The 18,342-nt window shown below is 27.4% G+C and overlaps 2 protein-coding genes across 2 annotated transcripts in view; both read left to right on the forward strand.

Moving 5' to 3' along the window:
• The first annotated feature begins 1,408 nt into the window (after positions 1-1,408).
• Positions 1,409-18,342, forward strand: part of LOC124944604 (palmitoyl-protein thioesterase 1-like) — a 42,745-nt gene continuing 25,811 nt past the window's right edge. Inside the window, exons 1-7 of the mRNA XM_047484903.1 lie at positions 1,409-1,501; positions 1,668-1,752; positions 1,836-1,875; positions 1,960-1,980; positions 2,072-2,125; positions 2,219-2,269; positions 2,342-2,404. Coding sequence (XP_047340859.1) covers positions 1,420-1,501; positions 1,668-1,752; positions 1,836-1,875; positions 1,960-1,980; positions 2,072-2,125; positions 2,219-2,269; positions 2,342-2,404 — 396 coding nt within the window. The 5' untranslated portion in view covers positions 1,409-1,419. The remainder of the gene's footprint in view (positions 1,502-1,667; positions 1,753-1,835; positions 1,876-1,959; positions 1,981-2,071; positions 2,126-2,218; positions 2,270-2,341; positions 2,405-18,342) is intronic.
• On the forward strand, positions 12,271-14,222 carry LOC124944603 (palmitoyl-protein thioesterase 1-like). Its single transcript, XM_047484902.1, has 12 exons — positions 12,271-12,355; positions 12,520-12,604; positions 12,688-12,727; positions 12,812-12,832; positions 12,924-12,977; positions 13,075-13,125; positions 13,189-13,251; positions 13,387-13,452; positions 13,522-13,560; positions 13,636-13,758; positions 13,867-13,959; positions 14,038-14,222. The coding sequence occupies exons 1-12, from the start codon at positions 12,274-12,276 to the stop codon at positions 14,206-14,208; spliced, it is 888 nt and encodes a 295-aa protein (XP_047340858.1). The 5' UTR covers positions 12,271-12,273; the 3' UTR covers positions 14,209-14,222.

Here is an 18,342-nt window from a genome sequence, read left to right on the forward strand (position 1 = left end):
ACATTAGAGAGTTTTTTTTTTTTTATCTTAATAGAGTTTTTTTTGGTATGTTGCAAACAAGTGTCTCCGTCTGAACAAAACGTTATATATTTGAAAAATATGGACAATTTCAATGTGGGGCATTATTACAATTTCTTCGCTAAGATGAGTCATATGATTTTTATTGAGAGAAGTTTTCTAAGTCAAATATATCATTTTTTGGATGGAGTGATATTCATGGTGGGATTCTTATGAATGATATGTGTATAAAAAATGTTATATTATGATAAGTCGTTTATCTCACGAGAATGCTGAATGGGTAACTCACTTCTTCATTGTCAAAGGTGACTAATATTTAGAGTTTTTTTGTGAAGTATTATTGTGATTCACTATGTGATGTCCGGTTTTTTATGAAAACATATATATTTGTGTTATTATCTCAATCATTTTTTTGTGTACTATCTAGTTTGAGAGAAATCGTTAAACTTTCAATGATCGTAGTCTTTTAATGTATATCATTTATAATTTTATTATTATGACGTTTTATGAGATTCGTTCGAAAAGTTGATAAAGTCAGTTGAAGAGTATTGTTTTTCTCAAAAACTTATGAGCTCGATAATCCATTAAGAAAAATTGTTAAGTATATTATTATTTTTTCTTTTCTTTTTTCTTTTAATTTTTTCAAGTCATTTTTTGTTACTGTGCATAAATGATTTTTTTATATCAATTTTAATATATATAACCCATTTAAAGATAATAACGCGATGATGTTTAAGTGAGATCGAATAGAACACAATAAGTCAAAAAGTCATTTCTTCTTGGCCCCTCGTATGACTTTTATTAGCAGCAGATGGTGCATTGTTTCTCTTTCCAACATTTAAATTTGAGTTGATGTTATATTTTGTTCAATTCGGCATTTATTTTAACCGGATCAATTTTTTTGTCTCGAAATTTATAATCTGAATAATACTCTAAACTGTATGTAGATAGTTTGTTTTTAATTCATTTTAACTGTGTTGATCATCATTTCTCGAATTCGTGTCCGTTTCCTTTTTAACCACCAAAGAAACAAAATAATTGGATATGTAATTATTTTTCTCAATAAATAGTTACACAAATTGGTGTGATATAAAACCCTTCCTACATTTATCCTTACATGATTTATATGAGTTTCTTAATATTTTGTAGATCGATAACATTTTTATTGGTTCATTCGGTTTATCTTAGTTTAAAGTGATTTTAAAAAAGTTAAAATTAAATTATTATTTTTAAAAAAGGGTAAACAAAATTCTCTCTAACGCAACAAGTTAATGTGAATATATATACTTGTCACGTTATTCAATTGTAGCTGCTTCTGCTCTGGTAAAGCTTCCTCATTTTCATGCTTTCATTGCTCCTGTAACTAAACAAGAAGAATTTGGTAATTAGCTGCTTCAGAAGATGGCGAATTTAATCATTCTTACATTGCCACTGTTTTGGGCATTTACGTCTTCGTATTCTCTTCCTTTCGTCGTTTTCCATGGTAATATTCTTGGACACTCTCCGCAATTGCTAACTGATGTGAAAGTCTATTGTATTTCTACTTCATTTAAGTTTTAGTTTCTTTTCATTGTTATTCCAGTTTGAACATAGTAAGTACAATTGAAGACATGATTGTGTTTTTGATAATTCTTTGTTTAATATTGCAGGAGTTACACATAAATGCACAACCAGTGGAGTGGATAATTTTACCAATCTTTTAAGCAATTGGTCGGGTTCCCAAGGATATTGCATGTAATATCTCTGTCTAGTTTATATCCTCGCTCGATTGTATTGTTTCCTATTCATTAGACTGATCACTTGTTTCCTTCAAACAGAGAAACTGGAGATTCCTGGCTCGTGCCAGTCACAAAACAGGTTTGTCTGTTACCCATGGCAAATCCCAGACTCAGCTATTTTCTTCTCCAAATTTAACTCCTGTTTTGGTTTTACTTCTTGCAGACTGAAATTGCTTGTGAGCAGGTGGTAGAACTACCTGGTTTGTCTAATAATTGAGTTGGTATGAAGTATAGTTTTTCCCTTAGCCCTTTACTTTCTTTCCTGCAACTTACAGGTGAAAAATATTAGTGAGCTCAGCAAAGGCTACAATATAGTTGGACTTTCCCAGGTTCAATGAAATTGATCGAAAATTGTTATCTCATTCCTTGTAACTTATGGGTGAAATGTATTTATTGGATAAATTTGACGATTTTTCCTTCAGGGAAGTATCATTGGGCGTGCTGTTATTGAGTTTTGTGAAGGAGCCCCTCAAGTAAGATTCATTAACATTAAATTGTATTAAATTTCCATTTACTTGATTTCTGCAACAACTTGATGAAAATAGGTGAATAATTTCGTATCACTGGGTGGTCCACATGCTGGGATAGCTTCGTTTCCTTTTTGTAGTGTAAGTTTACTTTCCTTGCTGCCTCAAAGGTTACTATTTATGGTGGTTTGCTTCTTACCAGATAAGTATTAGTTTTTTTTTTCTTCCTGCAGTCCCGAAGAATCCGCAATCTGGTGAACTATATGATAAAATTAGGAGTATATAGTAAACATGTGCAGGTACGATTTCCCTCCGATCCTAAATCTCCTTTTTTTCAAAAAAACAAACTTGAGAAATGATTTGATTGCAGGAAAACTTTGCACCGGCTGGTTATATAAAAGACCCAACTGTGAGTATCTAGATTTTGCCCATATAATGGTCGGGCTTCTTATAATTATAGGATTTTGCAACTTTATATACTTTGTTAGGCTATTAATCAATACATGAAAGGATGCAAGTTTCTTCCTCAACTTAATAACGAATACAAGGATCACAAGAATGCTGTTTACAAGGAAAGATTCTCCAGCTTGCAGAATCTGGTGCTTATCATGGTGAGTGGAATTGTCTTTTCTTTTCACAATTTTTCAGTTTATAAGAGCATACTGAATCTTGTTTTTTTTGGCATAATTCCCGTTTTCTTGTTTTGGTTATCAATAGTTTGAGGATGATAAGCTTTTGATTCCGAAAGAAACCTCATGGTTCGGGTATTTCTCAGATGGGTCGCGGAAAAAGGTTTTGCCTGCTCAAGAGGTGAGTATAATAACCTTGAATTTTGGCACTATCGATAATGACAATAATAATAACATTTGATATTTTTATACTATAGACAACATTGTACAAGAAAGATTGGATTGGTTTAAGGAGCTTAAACGAAGCTGGGAGAGTTCAATTTATAAATGTATCGGGAGGGCACATCGTGATAACGAAAACGATTATGGTGAAATACATTTTACCATATTTGGAGAGAGGTGTCTCGTGATATCAACTATCAATATGAAGAAATACATTGCCTTCTGAAAATGGTCATTAGGAATTAAACAAGTGGTTGAATTTAAGAAAGAGAGATCTATTTGCATACATTGTTTTTAATTTAAGGAAGAGTGCAATAATAAGAAAGTATGACATTCTAAATATGTTATTTTTTTTATTTGTTTGTATTGCATTTAACTCATTCATGTTTATTTTTCATTGAGATATTTTTATTTTTAATAATATATATTTAAAAATTTATGCTTTTAATTAGGATCAAAAGCTAGAGGTTGTTCGATTGTGGTTAAAGGAAAAACTAATAACCTCGTTTTACAAATTTGAAATTTATTTAATAATAAAATCTTCACGCACAAATCTAAACATTTAAAGTCTTGATTATTCATATATTTTTAACATCAATATCTCATTTATTAGAGACCTCTTATCGGCACATATAATTTACTTAAATTTGAAAAATTTGTAAAGATTCAATCTCTTGTCTTGAGTGTGTAATGTGATCACTTTAACCATAGATCATTTATGATAGATGTATTTTATTTATAATTTTATATATGCATATTTTATATTTTGTAAACTAATAAAATTTTGTTTTTTTTTATAAAATTCACAAAGAAAATTTTTGTTTTTATTAATAAGCTAAAATTATTTTTTCAATATAATTTTTTTTTATCATTTTGTGTTAAATATAAAATGTAGACAAATAATAATAAAAAATAATTTATTTATAACTATTTTTTCATTATAAAACTATTATTTACTTTTTGTGTCAAATATAAAATGTAGACAATAATTAAAAAGATTAATTTATTTTTATTTAAATATATCACAAATAAAATTTTAAATAAATTGTTATATATATAATATAAAATGAATTTTGAATTTGGCAGTCAATAGTTACGTACCATAATAATAATAATAATAATAATTGATCTCTTTATCATGTAGACAATATAAAGATTGGATTGATATACAGAGTTTTAGGCGAATTTGGGAGAGTGCAATATATAAATGTATCTGGAGAGCACCTCCAGATATCGACTTTCGATATGAAGAAATACATTGTGCCTTATTTGGAGAGAAGTGCCTCGAGATATCGACTATGACTATCGGTGTGAAGAAATACATTTTTCAAAAATGGTCATTGAATTGTATTTACATAAATAAAGTGGTTGAATTTAAGGAAGAGAATCTGGATCTATTTGCATACAATATTTTTATTTTTGAATTTAAGGGAGAGTGCAATAATAAGAAAATATGACATTCTAAAAATGTTATTTTTTTTAATTTGTTTGTATGCATTTTTTCTTATCTTGATCGATAATTCTATTTTTAATAATATATACTTACAAATTTATGCCAATTAATAATCTCTTAATAGTTTTAGTAATTTTGTATTTCAATTCTACTCATGAGGTTGGAATGGAGCCCCAACTATTTGCTCAATTTGCATTAAAATCTTTTGAACTGGTTGGATATATTTAAGATTGATTAGTGTAATCTAATCGCTTTCCCATGTTAGCTTTCCAAGTTAAGGCACTCGCTTCTCAAGTCTTCGTTACTTTTAAAAGTCGTGTTCTTAAAGCAATGTTATTTTTTCTCATTTATATTAGAGTTTTGCAATCATTCCTTCAAATGGTGTGAAAATTATATATGGTTAACTTGAAATTATGCAGATATTATTTTCATCATGTGTTAAAACTTTTGAAGTTGATGTTTCCAATTGGTCTCGTCTTGCTCCAAATGGTGTCAAATCAATATTAACAAGATCAACTGCTGTATTTTTTATTTTTTATTTTTTTAATTTTTTTTCATATGTTGGATTCCATGCAGTTGCCAACTCAGCTGAAGAATCTAAAAGACCACAAGTGTGAATAACTCAGTACACTCTATTACTCTGTTGAACTATAGTACACTTAATTTGCTTAGACCAAATTAAGGGTGACAATTCAGTTTATTATCACAAGTGTGATTATTTCGCTCCTAAAGATTCAATCAAGTGGGGAACAGTTTATTATCACAAGTGTGATTATTCCGCTTTATTCCCAACATAGTGCTATCAGAGTTTGGTTCTAAACATCTTTGATTTTGAATGGTTTATGGAGATTAACACAAACAAAATAATTTTGTTGAATGGTTTCAAACAATCATATCTGAAAGGGTAAAATGAAAGATCTTTTATTTGTGAAGTATTTGCATTTACCTATTTTTGATATTGAGAAACTTATCTCCAAATCTGATGAGGAATGAACTTTTGAGCATTAACAAATATGTGGTTTCATTCGTCAATTTGTTGAAGAGAATGTTTATAACCACATATAACATGAGACAAAAGCACTTACTTTGTGGAGTAAACATGAGAATTTGTATGTTTCAAAGATAGAAAATAACAAATTACTTTTACTCCAAAAGATTATTCATTTTAGATATAGTGATAATGTTTCTATGGTTGATCACTTGAATGAGTTTCAGAATGTTTTTGATCAAATGTCAGGAATGTGAATGAACTTCGAAGACGATGTTTAAGGACTTTTTGACTAATCTGCACAATTCATGTGAGACTTTTAAAGTTTCTCATTGTAACTCTATTTCTAATGGTGCACTAACATTGGAGATTGCCTAAAGTGATGTATTGAAGGAATTATTGAGACGAAAATCTCAAAAAATTTTGTCACAGTCAAATGTGTTTGTTGCTAAAAACGGAAAAAATATGATAATAGAGGTGAGAAAGATAAATCGAGACATAATAGTCGAAACAAGTCTAAATCAAAATACATGTATTGAAAATGAAAATACAAAAGAGGATAAGACTTGGACACGTATTTTTTTCAGAACACGAATGCTAGGTAATTAAAAAAATATTAGGTAATTTAGACTTTCCTTTCTTAGATGACCTTGTCATCAAGGACCTTGCCATCACCAAGACAAATGTCAATGACTTCAGCTCCAATACCTTTAAGTATTTCTTCGCCAACATTGTTTATCACATTTGGATGGAGAAGAATGCTAGAGCCTTCTCAGGGGTCCGCAACAATGTATATACAGTATGGAACAATATCATAACCGAAAGCAACTCCCTCATCTGAGTATAGAGGCGTATTCCTACATGCGAGAAGAATTAGTTAATCTGTCAAATTTGGAACTCCACTTACGAGAAAGTCACTCTCATCACTGATTTCATTGTACTTTAATTCTCAATTCTCATTTGTCATTTGTTATCTTTTTTTATTATTGTCCTTTATTCAGTTTGTTTTTCTCCGATTTTCTTTAAACTCAAGTAACTCCCTTGCCCCTTTTTTGCTTTTTATTTAATTGACGCTTTGTCGTCTTTCACAAAAGAAAAAAAAGCATATTTATATAATATATTGCTTTAAAATCTTATCTAATGTAAGCTATTTGAGTGAGGCTAACATTGTCTACATAAATTATTATGGTGTAGATACATAGTAAATCAATCAATGCTAAAGGTGGTTCTGCACATATATTTTTTCTTATATACAGCATAAACAAATAAAATAAAAAAGTATATAAATATATATTTTTGCATAGAGTTGGATATTTATAAAATTTTATATTATTAATTTATGTATTGTTATTTTAAAATGGTATATTTTTTTATACAAAATATTATGTTATTATTTATTGTTAAATAAAAATAATAAGTGATTTTATAATGAAACATGCAAATAATAATTAATATGATTATTTATATAAAAAAATAAGATTGTTGAAAAAATTGATTCATATCAGAGCGTACAACACCTCTAATGTGAAACTCTCATTTAGAATTCTCGTGTGAAGTTTTCATGTAAGGTTCTCATGTAAAGCTCTCATGTAAAGTTTTAAATTTGAAACTCTCAAGTGAAGCACATTTCAAATGAGAGCGTATAACTTTCATGCTACTTTCAGGGATGAATATCTGTAGGGACTCGGGTGGGTTGAAGCCCACCCCGGAATTTTTTTTTTTTACTTTTTTTACGATAGAAATATGACATTACCCTTAATTTCTTAAAATTTTTTATGTTTTTTTTATCTAATTATTAAAAAAATGGTAAAACTTTACTTTTATATACTTGTTTTTTTCAAAAACTTCTCGTTATTATTTTAAGCTTACTCTAAATTTTTTACAAGCCCACCCCAATTCGAAATTCTAGGTCCGTCCCTGACTACTTCACATGAGAGAGCTGATGTATGCTCTAATGTGAGTTTCAAATGAGAGCTATGAAGCGCGTATACAACAACTCTCAACTCTCATGTGAAGCATTTCACATGACAATTTCAAATGAGAGCGTATAAACTACTCTCATATTAAAGCTTCACATTCAAAGAGAGATTTTATAATATTTTACTTTTTTTTAACCAGAATTATTTTAATGAAAAGTGAAGAGAGAAGTGAAAGAAAAATATAGAAAAGGAATAGTGGGAGAAAATAAAATTAAAGAAAAAGAAGATAAAAAGAGGATGGAGTCACGTTATAGCCCTGAGGTTGAGAACACCAAAAGATAAAACAACATCATTTTGATGGCCGCAACAGAGCACAAACAAATTTAGCAACAAAAGATCAGGCTATTTTATTGGCCTAAATTATTCTTTACATTCACATGTCAATTTTCTTATTTTTATTTTTAAATTTTGGCTATAATAATTTTTTTTATTGATAAAATAACTCTATTCTAATATTATGATTTGTGGTTTATTAAGTATTTAAAAAGTAAGCTTATACACAGTTCCATCTACCATCTTGACTTTGGACCATTTGATAAAATATCGTGCTAATATTTTCTTACTTATATTTTGTAAATGATTTAACGTAACTTTCAATTTAAGTGACCATTTTGATAAGAGTTAAATAAAATAATAATTAATACATTCTAATATTATTTTATCTTTTAAATTTTTTTTTTTTTTTATACTTCAATATTTGTTCCCATAAAAAACTAATTTATTATTTGTTTTAATACTAAGAAGGCATCAAAGCTCTTTTTATTTTCATGTCAAAGTCTAAAACTGCTTTATTAAATATTTATAAAGAAAACAGCTTATGAATAATTATATATATTTTAATTAAATAGATAAATAAAACTAAAATAACTCAAAATAAAATGGTTATATTCTTATTTAGAACTCGTTAAGTTGAAAGGTATATAATTATTAGGTTATGCTAAATTTATTCAAACAAACAAAATAAATTAAAAGGAAAAAAGTTAACGTTATAAATAAATAACAATATAAAAAAGTCTATTTTTTGGGAAATTAAAGGAGAACTAGCTAGTATGACATCCCACATGACCCCTACTTAAATTCAAAGCGCTTCCAGATGGAATCGAATCCGTCATCTTTTGATTTCTTAAATAGACTATTACCACTAATCTACTTTGGTCTAACTCCAACTTATCATGAATTTGATAAGTTGGAAATGTCACACTTAAAGATATGGTCATCCCAACCAAAGGTGAAGTCAGGATTTCAAATCTACCCGAGTTAAAAAATATTTTCACAAAAATTAATATAAAACAATGTTTTCAAATAGTCCTTGATATATTAAAATATAGGAATCGATTAAGCACAATGAAACAAAACATGACATCAAAAAAATAAAAATACTGAAGAGAGAAAAATAAATAGGCCAAAGATACAAAATAAAGTATGAATTACGATTTTTTGAAATATAATATATTAAATACTAAGAAATTTATCATCGAAACATGAATAATGTAAAGACGATTCATATAGACACAAATTACTATAATATTTGAAATTATACAAACCTGATGAGAGAATGAATTCCAATCTAAGCAGGTAGAATGCAGTCTTCCGTTTTAGCCTTACAAATTATATAGACCTATTGGTTAGTAAGAAAAAAAATAATTTTTAGATTATGACTGTGACTATTATTATTAGGGACATATTTTTTTTATTAAGTTGAATAAATTATATATAGCTTAATGATAGATAACTAGATTTAATTAGAAATGAATAAGTTAGAGGCTCTTTAATTAGGAAAGGATAAATTATATATTATTGAGTATGTTATTTATTTAGGAATTAATAAAATATGATGTTATTGATGAATAAATATAGAGAAAAAAACTCACTTAAACATATATATTTATACAACTAATTTACTTAGACGTATAAAATAATAAAATATTTATTTAAACATGCATACTAAAAAAAGCTCATTTAGCATATGTAGTTAATTTAATTTTTATTTTTTAATTTATATATTTACTAGTTAAATATTAATATATGTTCTCTTTTTTTTCCATTAATTAATCAACTTTTTACTTTTATATTTTTTCATAAATTTATTATTTCTATATTATTTATTATATATATATATATATATATATATATATATATATATATATAAAATAACATTCATAATTAATTATTTTAACTTTATATTTCTTCTTATTTTTTATGATTTTTTTTTATATTAACATTGATTATTAATTTTTTTAAATTTTTTGTTCTCAATGATTGGATATAATAGTGTATTATCCTTTCAACAACAAAAATTTTTCAGCACAAAAATAAATAAATTAATAATCAAATATTAGCCAAAAAAATATTCCTTACTATTGCTATAAGTCACGAACAATTAAATAAAAAATTAATAATTTCATTTTAATTCATATTAAATTAAATAAGAAAAAAACCCTTCACAAAAATATTACATTAGAACAAAATTCATAAACAAGTTGCTAAAAAGTTTTCAAAAATAAGAATTTGAGTACTAAGAAAAATAATAACGGATAAAAAATGGAAGATGAAAAAAAGAAGAGAAATTAATATTATAAAGATAATAAAAAAATTAGGAATGAGAAAAATTTAAAATAGTTTAATTAATGAAAAAAAAGAAGAAAAAATATATTAATATTTAATTAATAAATATATAAATATATAAATTAAACATTAATTATGTTTACTATAACATACAGGAAGGAATGAGCTTTTAACGTATAATAATGAGCCTATAAAATATAAAATATAAAATATAAAATATAAAATATAAAATATAAAATATAAAATATAGTAGGTATGTTTAAATGATCTTTTATTAGTTTATATGTTTGAATTTTTTTTTATATATAAATATATTATATTATATATTAGTATTGTCTAGTTAGATTTTTTTTCTATTTATTTAAGAATTAATAAATTATATCTGGGTAGTTTAATAGAATAAATATATTAGTAAGATAAGCCTTCTAGGTTTTTATTTAAATAGAATAAATATATTATATAATGTACTAGTTAGATGTGGGCCTCCGGATAATTATATAAAAATGAATAAATTATGAAGTTATATAATTATATATTATATAAGTATTAGTATTAGGGAGGTGGGTCCTTCAGTTATTAAATTAATGGTTTCGCCCCTAATTTCATCAAGGTAGTCTAATTATAAGAGTCGGTTTAAGAGACCAAAATATCACGAGTTCGATTCCATATAAAAGTGCTTTGAGTTTAAGCAGAGACAATTACTGTGGGGTGTCATGCTATTTCTCTTTTAACTCCCCAAAAAGATAAATTTTATAATTGTGACTAATGATTTTGTCAGCAGAATTAAATATAGAAATAAATTAAACATTAAAGAGTTTTTTTTATTTATCTTAATAGAGTTTATTTTTGGTAAGTTGAAAGCAAGTGTCGCCGTCTGAACAAAACATTATATATTGAAAAAATATGGACAGTTTCAATGTGAGGCATTATTACAATTTCTTCACTAAGATGAGTCCATATGGTTTTTATTGAGAGAAATTTTCTGAGTCAAATATCTCATTTTTTGGACGGAGTGATATTCACGGTGGGATTCTTATGAATGATATGTGTATAAAAAATTGTATTATGATAAGTCGTTTATCTCACGAGAATGCTGAATCGGCAACTCACTTACTTTTGCATTGTCGAATGGTGACTAAAATCAGAGTTTTTTTGTGAAGTATTATTGTGGTTCACTATGTGATGTCTGAGTTTTTATGAAAAACATATATATTTGTGTTATTATTTCAATTATTTTTTGGTGGACTATCTAGTTTGAAAAAAATCGTTAAACTTTCAATGATCGTAGTCTTCTAATGCATATCATTTGTAATTTTATTATTATGATGTTATATGAGATTTGTTCGAAAAGTGGGTAAAGTTGGTTGAAGAGTATTGTTCTTCTCGAAGACCTATGAGCTCGATAATCCATTAAAAAAGTTGTTAAGTCTATTATTATTTTTTCTTTTCTTTTTTTTTAAAGTTTTTCAAGTCATTTTTTTGTTATTGTGCTTAAACGATTTGTTTTATCAATTTTAATATACATAAGACTGAATAGAACACGCTAAGTCAAAAAGTCATTTCTTCTTGACCCCTCAAATGACTTTTTTAGCAACAGAGGGTGAATTGTTTCTCTTTCCATCATTTAAATTTGAGTTGATGTTATGTTTTGTTCAGTTCGGCATTTAGTTTAGCCGGATCGAAATTTTTGTTTCGAAATTTATAATCTGAATAATATTCTGAACCGTATGTAGATGGTTTATTTTTCATAAATTTTAAATGTGTTGATCATCATTTCTCGAATTCGTGTAGGAAACAAAATAATTGAATATGTAATTATTTTTATTTTTTTAATAAATAGTTACACAAATTGGTCTGATATAAAACCTCTCCTACATTTTTTCTCACGAGTTTCTTACTATTTGGGTCATGTATATAGATGGTATATTATAATCTAAGAAGATAACTTTAATTTAAACTATCATTCATAATATTTGGTATATATTTTTTCGATAACGTTTTATTGCTTCGTTTATCTTAGTTTAAAGTGATTTAAAAAAAATAAAAAGAATTATTATTTTAGAAAAAGAGTAAACAAAATTCTCTCTAACGCAACACGTTAATGTGAATATATATACTTGTCACGTTCTTCACTTAGTTTCATACTTTCTGTGCTCCTGAAACCAAACAAGAAGATGGCGAAGTTAATCATTTTTACATTGGCACTGTTTTTGGCATTTACGTCTGCGTATTCTCTCCCTTTCGTCGTTTTCCATGGTAATCTTCTTGGACACTCTCCGCAATTGCTAACTGATGTGAAAGTCTATTGTATCTCTACTTCATTTAAGTTTTAGTTTCTTTTACTTGTTATTCCAGTTTGAACATATAAGTATAATTGAAGACATGATTGTGTTTTTATAATTCTTGGTTTATTATTGCAGGAGTTGCACATAAATGCACAACCAGTGGAGTGGGAAATTTTACAAATCTTCTAAGCAAATGGTCGGGTTCCAAAGGACATTGCATGTAATATCTCTGTCTAGCTAGTTTATATGCTCGATTGTATTGATTCCTATTCATTAGACTGATCACTTATTTCCTTCAAACAGAGAAACTGGAGATTCTTGGTTCGTGCCAGTCACAAAACAGGTTTGTCTGTTAACCATGGAAAATCCCAGACTCAGCTATTTTCTTCTCCAAATTTAACTCCTGTTTTGGTTTTACTTCTTGCAGACTGAAATTGCTTGTGAGCAGGTGGTAGAACTACCTGGTTTGTCTAATAATTGAGTTGGTATGAAGTATAGTTTTTCCCTTAGCCCTTTACTTTCTTTCCTGCAACTTACAGGTGAAAAATATTAGTGAGCTCAGCAAAGGCTACAATATAGTTGGACTTTCCCAGGTTTGTTCAATGAAATTAATCGAAAATTGTTATCTCATTCCTTGTAAATTATGGGTGAATTGTATTTATTGGATAAATTTGACGATTTTTCTTTCAGGGAAGTATCATTGGGCGTGCTGTTATTGAGTTTTGTGAAGGAGCCCCTCAAGTAAGATTCATCAACATTAAAATGTATTAGATTTCCATTTACTTGATCTCTGTAACAACTTAGGTGAATAATTTCGTATCACTGGGTGGTCCACATGCTGGGATAGGTTCGATTCCTTTTTGTAGTGTAAGTTTACTTTCCTTGCTGCCTCAAAAGTTACTGTTTTTGGAATTTGAATGAAGATGTCATTCTTGGGAGATGCATCCTTTACGGTGGTTTGCTTCTTACCAGATAAGTATTAGTTTTTTTTTCTTCCTGCAGTCCCGAAGAATCCGCAATCTGGTGAACTATATGATAAAATTAGGAGTATACAGTAACTATGTGCAGGTATGATTTTCCTCCGATCCTGAATCTCCTTTTTTTCAAAAAAAAAATTAAGAAATGATTTGATTGCAGGAAAACTTTGCCCCGGCTGGTTATATAAAAGACCCAACTGTGAGTATATCTAGATTTCGCCTATATAATGGTCGGGCTTCTTATACGATTTTGCAACTTTATATACTTTGTTAGGCTATTAATCAATACATGAAAGGATGCAAATTTCTTCCTCGACTGAATAACGAATACAAGGATCACAAGGATGCTGTTTACAAGAAAAGATTCGCCAGCTTGCAGAATCTTGTGCTTATTATGGTGAGTGGAACTGTCTTTTCTTTTCACAACTTTTCAGTTTATAAGAGCATACTGCAGAATCCTGTTTTATTGGCATGAATCCTGTTTTCTTGTTTTGGTTATCAATAGTTTGAGGATGATGATGTTTTGATTCCAAAAGAAACCTCATGGTTCGGATATTTCTCAGATGGGTCGCGGAAAAAGGTTTTGTCTGCTCAAGAGGTGAGTATAATAATGGTTTGAATTTTGGCACTGTCAATAATAACAATAATAATAATATTTGATATCTTTATACTGTAGACAACATTGTACAAGGAAGATTGGATTGGTTTAAGGACTTTAGACGAAGCCGGGAGAGTTCAATTCATAAATGTATCGGGACGACACCTCGAGTTATCGGAAACGATTATGATGCAATACATTGTGCCTTATTTGGAGAGAAGCGCATCGAGATATCAACTATCTATATAAAGAAATATATTTTCTTTCCAAGTCAATGGAATTGGATTCCATTAAACAAGTGGTTGAATTTAAGGAAGAGAGGATATATTTGCATAATATTATTTTTATATTTGAATTTAAGGAAGAGTGCAATAATAAGAAAGTATGACATTCTAAATTTTCTTTATTTGTTTGTATGACATTTAAGTCATTAAGATTGATATTTTTATTTTTAATAATATATACTTACAAATGTATGCTTACAATTAGGATCAAAAGCTAGAGTTTGTTTTATTGTTAAAGAAAAAACTAATAACCTGGTACTACAAATTTAAGATTCATTTAATAATAAAATGTACAATAGAGTGTTAAGATTTTCAATACTCTTATGTGTCAAATATAAAATGTAGACAATAATCAAAAAGATTAATTAATTTTTATTTAGATATATCGCAAATTAAATTTTAAATACATTTATATATATATATATATATATAAATTTAAAAATGTCATATATATAAAATTATGTAAATTATAAGAATAATTAATACAAATAATTACTGATATATATATAAATAATTATTTAAATATGTTTTTTTTTATTAGAGAGCACTTATTAGGTTAATATAATTAAATTAAATTTGTATTCTTAAAATTCATTTATCATTAAAGAAAAAGGAAAGAATAATAAAAAATATATATAATTGTTATAAAATTGTTCAAGTATATATAATATATAATTAAATTTGTATTCTGAAGATGACTAAGTTAACCGTTCTTACACCACTGCAACAAAAAAAAGTTTCGACGACGCATAAAAGGCTTCTGCCAACCTTTAAAACGTCGCCAAATATCACCGACACTTATTTTTGCGTCGCCTGTAGCAGGGTGGGCGCAACTTATAACGACGCTTAATTAAGCGCCGGAAACATTAATTTAAGGGTTGCCGAAAGACAGAGTAGTTTTAACAACACTTATTTAAGCGTTGGTAATATTATTTTAAATGTCGCCAAAAGCCTATTTATTTTATATTGATTTTAATTTCTACTTTTTATTAGATGTTATTTTTTTATAAATTAAATAAAAACACCCATAATTCAAATATAATAAAAATTTTATAAAAAATTAATGTTTTATTTGTTAGCAAATAATAGTGATGAAATATTGTCTTAATCAACTTACAAGAATATTAATTCTAAAAAATATAACATAATGAAACATTCTACAAAATACAACATAATGAAACAGGATAGAAACAATATACTGCATTGTAACATTTAATAGTATTCAAACCATTTAAAGTATCTAGGTCAATTGTTCGTACCGGAATAAATCACATAAACTAAAAAAACAAGGTGATGTCAAATAATATATAAATTAAAAATATAAGTACTGTAATCAAATTTTAAAGATTTAGCGACTTTGAGTAACAATCCCTTTGAAGTTGTAAGAACACCATTCATCGTCTTCATTCAACACAACTTTTAATTTTTGTTCCAATCGAAAATTTGTCTAGTTAATGTTACTTGCAGATGGTATGTATAAATAAGTTTTACTACATGAACTTGAGAAGCAATCAGTTAGTTGAATAAGAAATAAAATATATTTTGGCACATGAAAAAATCTAAAAGTCACGTACATTCCTAAATGACGTTGCAGACTTCTTTGCTTGTTTGAAGTATGAAAGGAAGAGGTGCAGTAATTGGAATCATTTACCACACAAGAAAAATGTCAATCAGGAAGTAATATTAATCATTTGCAATATCATTTATTGATTCTCTACACACTTCAATTCTAGTTTTTGATAACCTAAATGAAATTAATGTCAGATGAGCTAAAGCATGGAAAATCTAAATAATTTTTTACTGTCTAGTACTTTATCTATTTAAGATTTTTAACCAGGCTTCAACGCTAATTGAGGGCAAATCTCTTAAATGATAAGCAATTGTCAAGATAAAATATATATTACCTCAATTGTTGTTGGATAAAGAAAAAGTAGTCAATGAGCATGCAAATGGTACTCACAGTCTCCTGGTACTGGCTTCAATGGTCTCTCTAGCCACTATGAGAAAGATAATTGAGTTACTCGAATGCTGCACATTAATGAACACAACTTCTAGTATAAAGAGATAATAATACATATATCCCCTTAGATGTAACTTTAATAAGTTTAACGAAGATTTCTTTTGCTTACGTCTCATTATTACTATTTCTTATCGATCTCACGCCAAATGTGTCTTGCATCATGTCCAAGATTAAAAAAATTTTAAAAAATGGAAAAAAAATAATGATTTCATCTTCTTCTTTGTCCTCATACCGAGAAAAGGTCAGTCATGTGCACTACCCAGAAGAATATGACATTCATTGGACAAATAACTTCCAAGAACACTAGTGACGTAAAAATATTTCAATTTCCAGTTGTCGGGGAATGGAGATGGTAATCCAGAAGTGTGATTATTCCGTTTTATTCTCAACATAGTGGTATCATAGCTTGATTCAAGCGTCTTTGATTTTGAATGGTTTATGGAGATTAACACAAACAAAATAATTTGTTGAATGGTTCAAACTATCATATATGAAAGGGTAAAATGAAAGATCTTTTATTTGTGAAGTCTTTGCATTTACCTATTTTTGATATTGAGAAACTAATCTCTAAATCTGATGAGGAATGAGTTTTTGAGCATGAACAAGTAAGTGGTTTCATTCGTTAATTTGTTGAAGAGAATGTTTATAATCACATATAACATAAGACAAATGCACCTATTTTGCGGAGTAAACTTGAGAAATTTTATGTTTCAAAGACATGAAGTAACAAATTATTTTTTTTCCAAAAAATTATTCGTTTGAGATATAGTGATAGTGTTTTTATGGCTGTCACTTGAATGAGTTTCAGATGTTCTTATCAGTTGTCAGGAATGTGAATGAACTTTGACGATATTCAAGAACTTTGGTTTGTTATAATATAAGATAATATATATGTAAGATATTATCACAATATTATAAATTTTGATAATATCATTATTATATTATATTATATTATATTATATTATAATATATTATTATATTAGTTTCCTTATAAGTTTAATGTAATATCTATATAATAGACATAACTCATGTAACTCTAAAATATCATTCTAATATAACAATTCTCTATATTATAACATGGTGTCAGAGCCAAAATTTTGTTATTGAAATACAAAATTTAGTTTTCCGCTGTTTTCATCAATGGTTACCTTAGCCATTGATGGAGGGATCTAATAATCATTATTATTATTATTATTATTATTATTATTATTATTATTATTATTATATTTTTTATAAAAAATTTTCTTTTAAATAATTATGTTGATGTTCTTATTTAATCGGCAATAATATTATCTGAGTTTTGTTTTTAGTTTTTGTTTTATCCCAATATTCAATGCTCATATTTTATTGGTTTTAATTCAATCATATGTGCTTATTTACTGGTTATTTAGTCAACACACTATCATTCTTTCGTTAGTGTGAGTTTTTCAAATGTTATTTCACCTCAGCATTCTATGCTCATGAGATTTTATATTCTTCGCTTATTTCTTTTATGCAACACATTGTCATCCCATCGCTGGATGGATCTCGAGACTCACGAGTTTGAGCAGAGTTGTTATAATATAAGATAATATATATATAATATATTATCACAATATTATAAATTGTGATATCATTATTAAATTATATTATATTATTATATTAGTTTCCTTATAAGTTTAATGTAATGTTTATATAATAGACATAATTTATGTAACTCTAAAACATAATGCATTCAATACAATTTCTCTTTTTATTCTAACATGGTTATTGATTAATATGCCTGATTCATGAGAGAATTTTAAAGTTTCTATTTATAACTATGTTTCTAATGGTGCAATAACATTAGAGATTGTCAAAATTAGTGGTGTCTTTCAATGAAGAATTGTGACAAAAATCTCAAGATTTTTCGTCATAGACATCAAATGTGTTTGTTGTTGAAAACCGGAGAAGACATGATAATAGAGGTGAGAAAGATAAGTTGAGATATAATAGTCGGAACAAGCCTAAGTCAAAATACATGTATTTAAGACTGATATTAAAAATGAAAATACAAAAGAGGATAATACATGGACATGCAAGTATTTTTTTTCCGAACAC

The sequence above is a fragment of the Impatiens glandulifera genome, chromosome 7, assembly GCF_907164915.1.
Source record: "Impatiens glandulifera chromosome 7, dImpGla2.1, whole genome shotgun sequence".
In the NCBI taxonomy this organism is placed as follows: domain Eukaryota; kingdom Viridiplantae; phylum Streptophyta; class Magnoliopsida; order Ericales; family Balsaminaceae; genus Impatiens; species Impatiens glandulifera.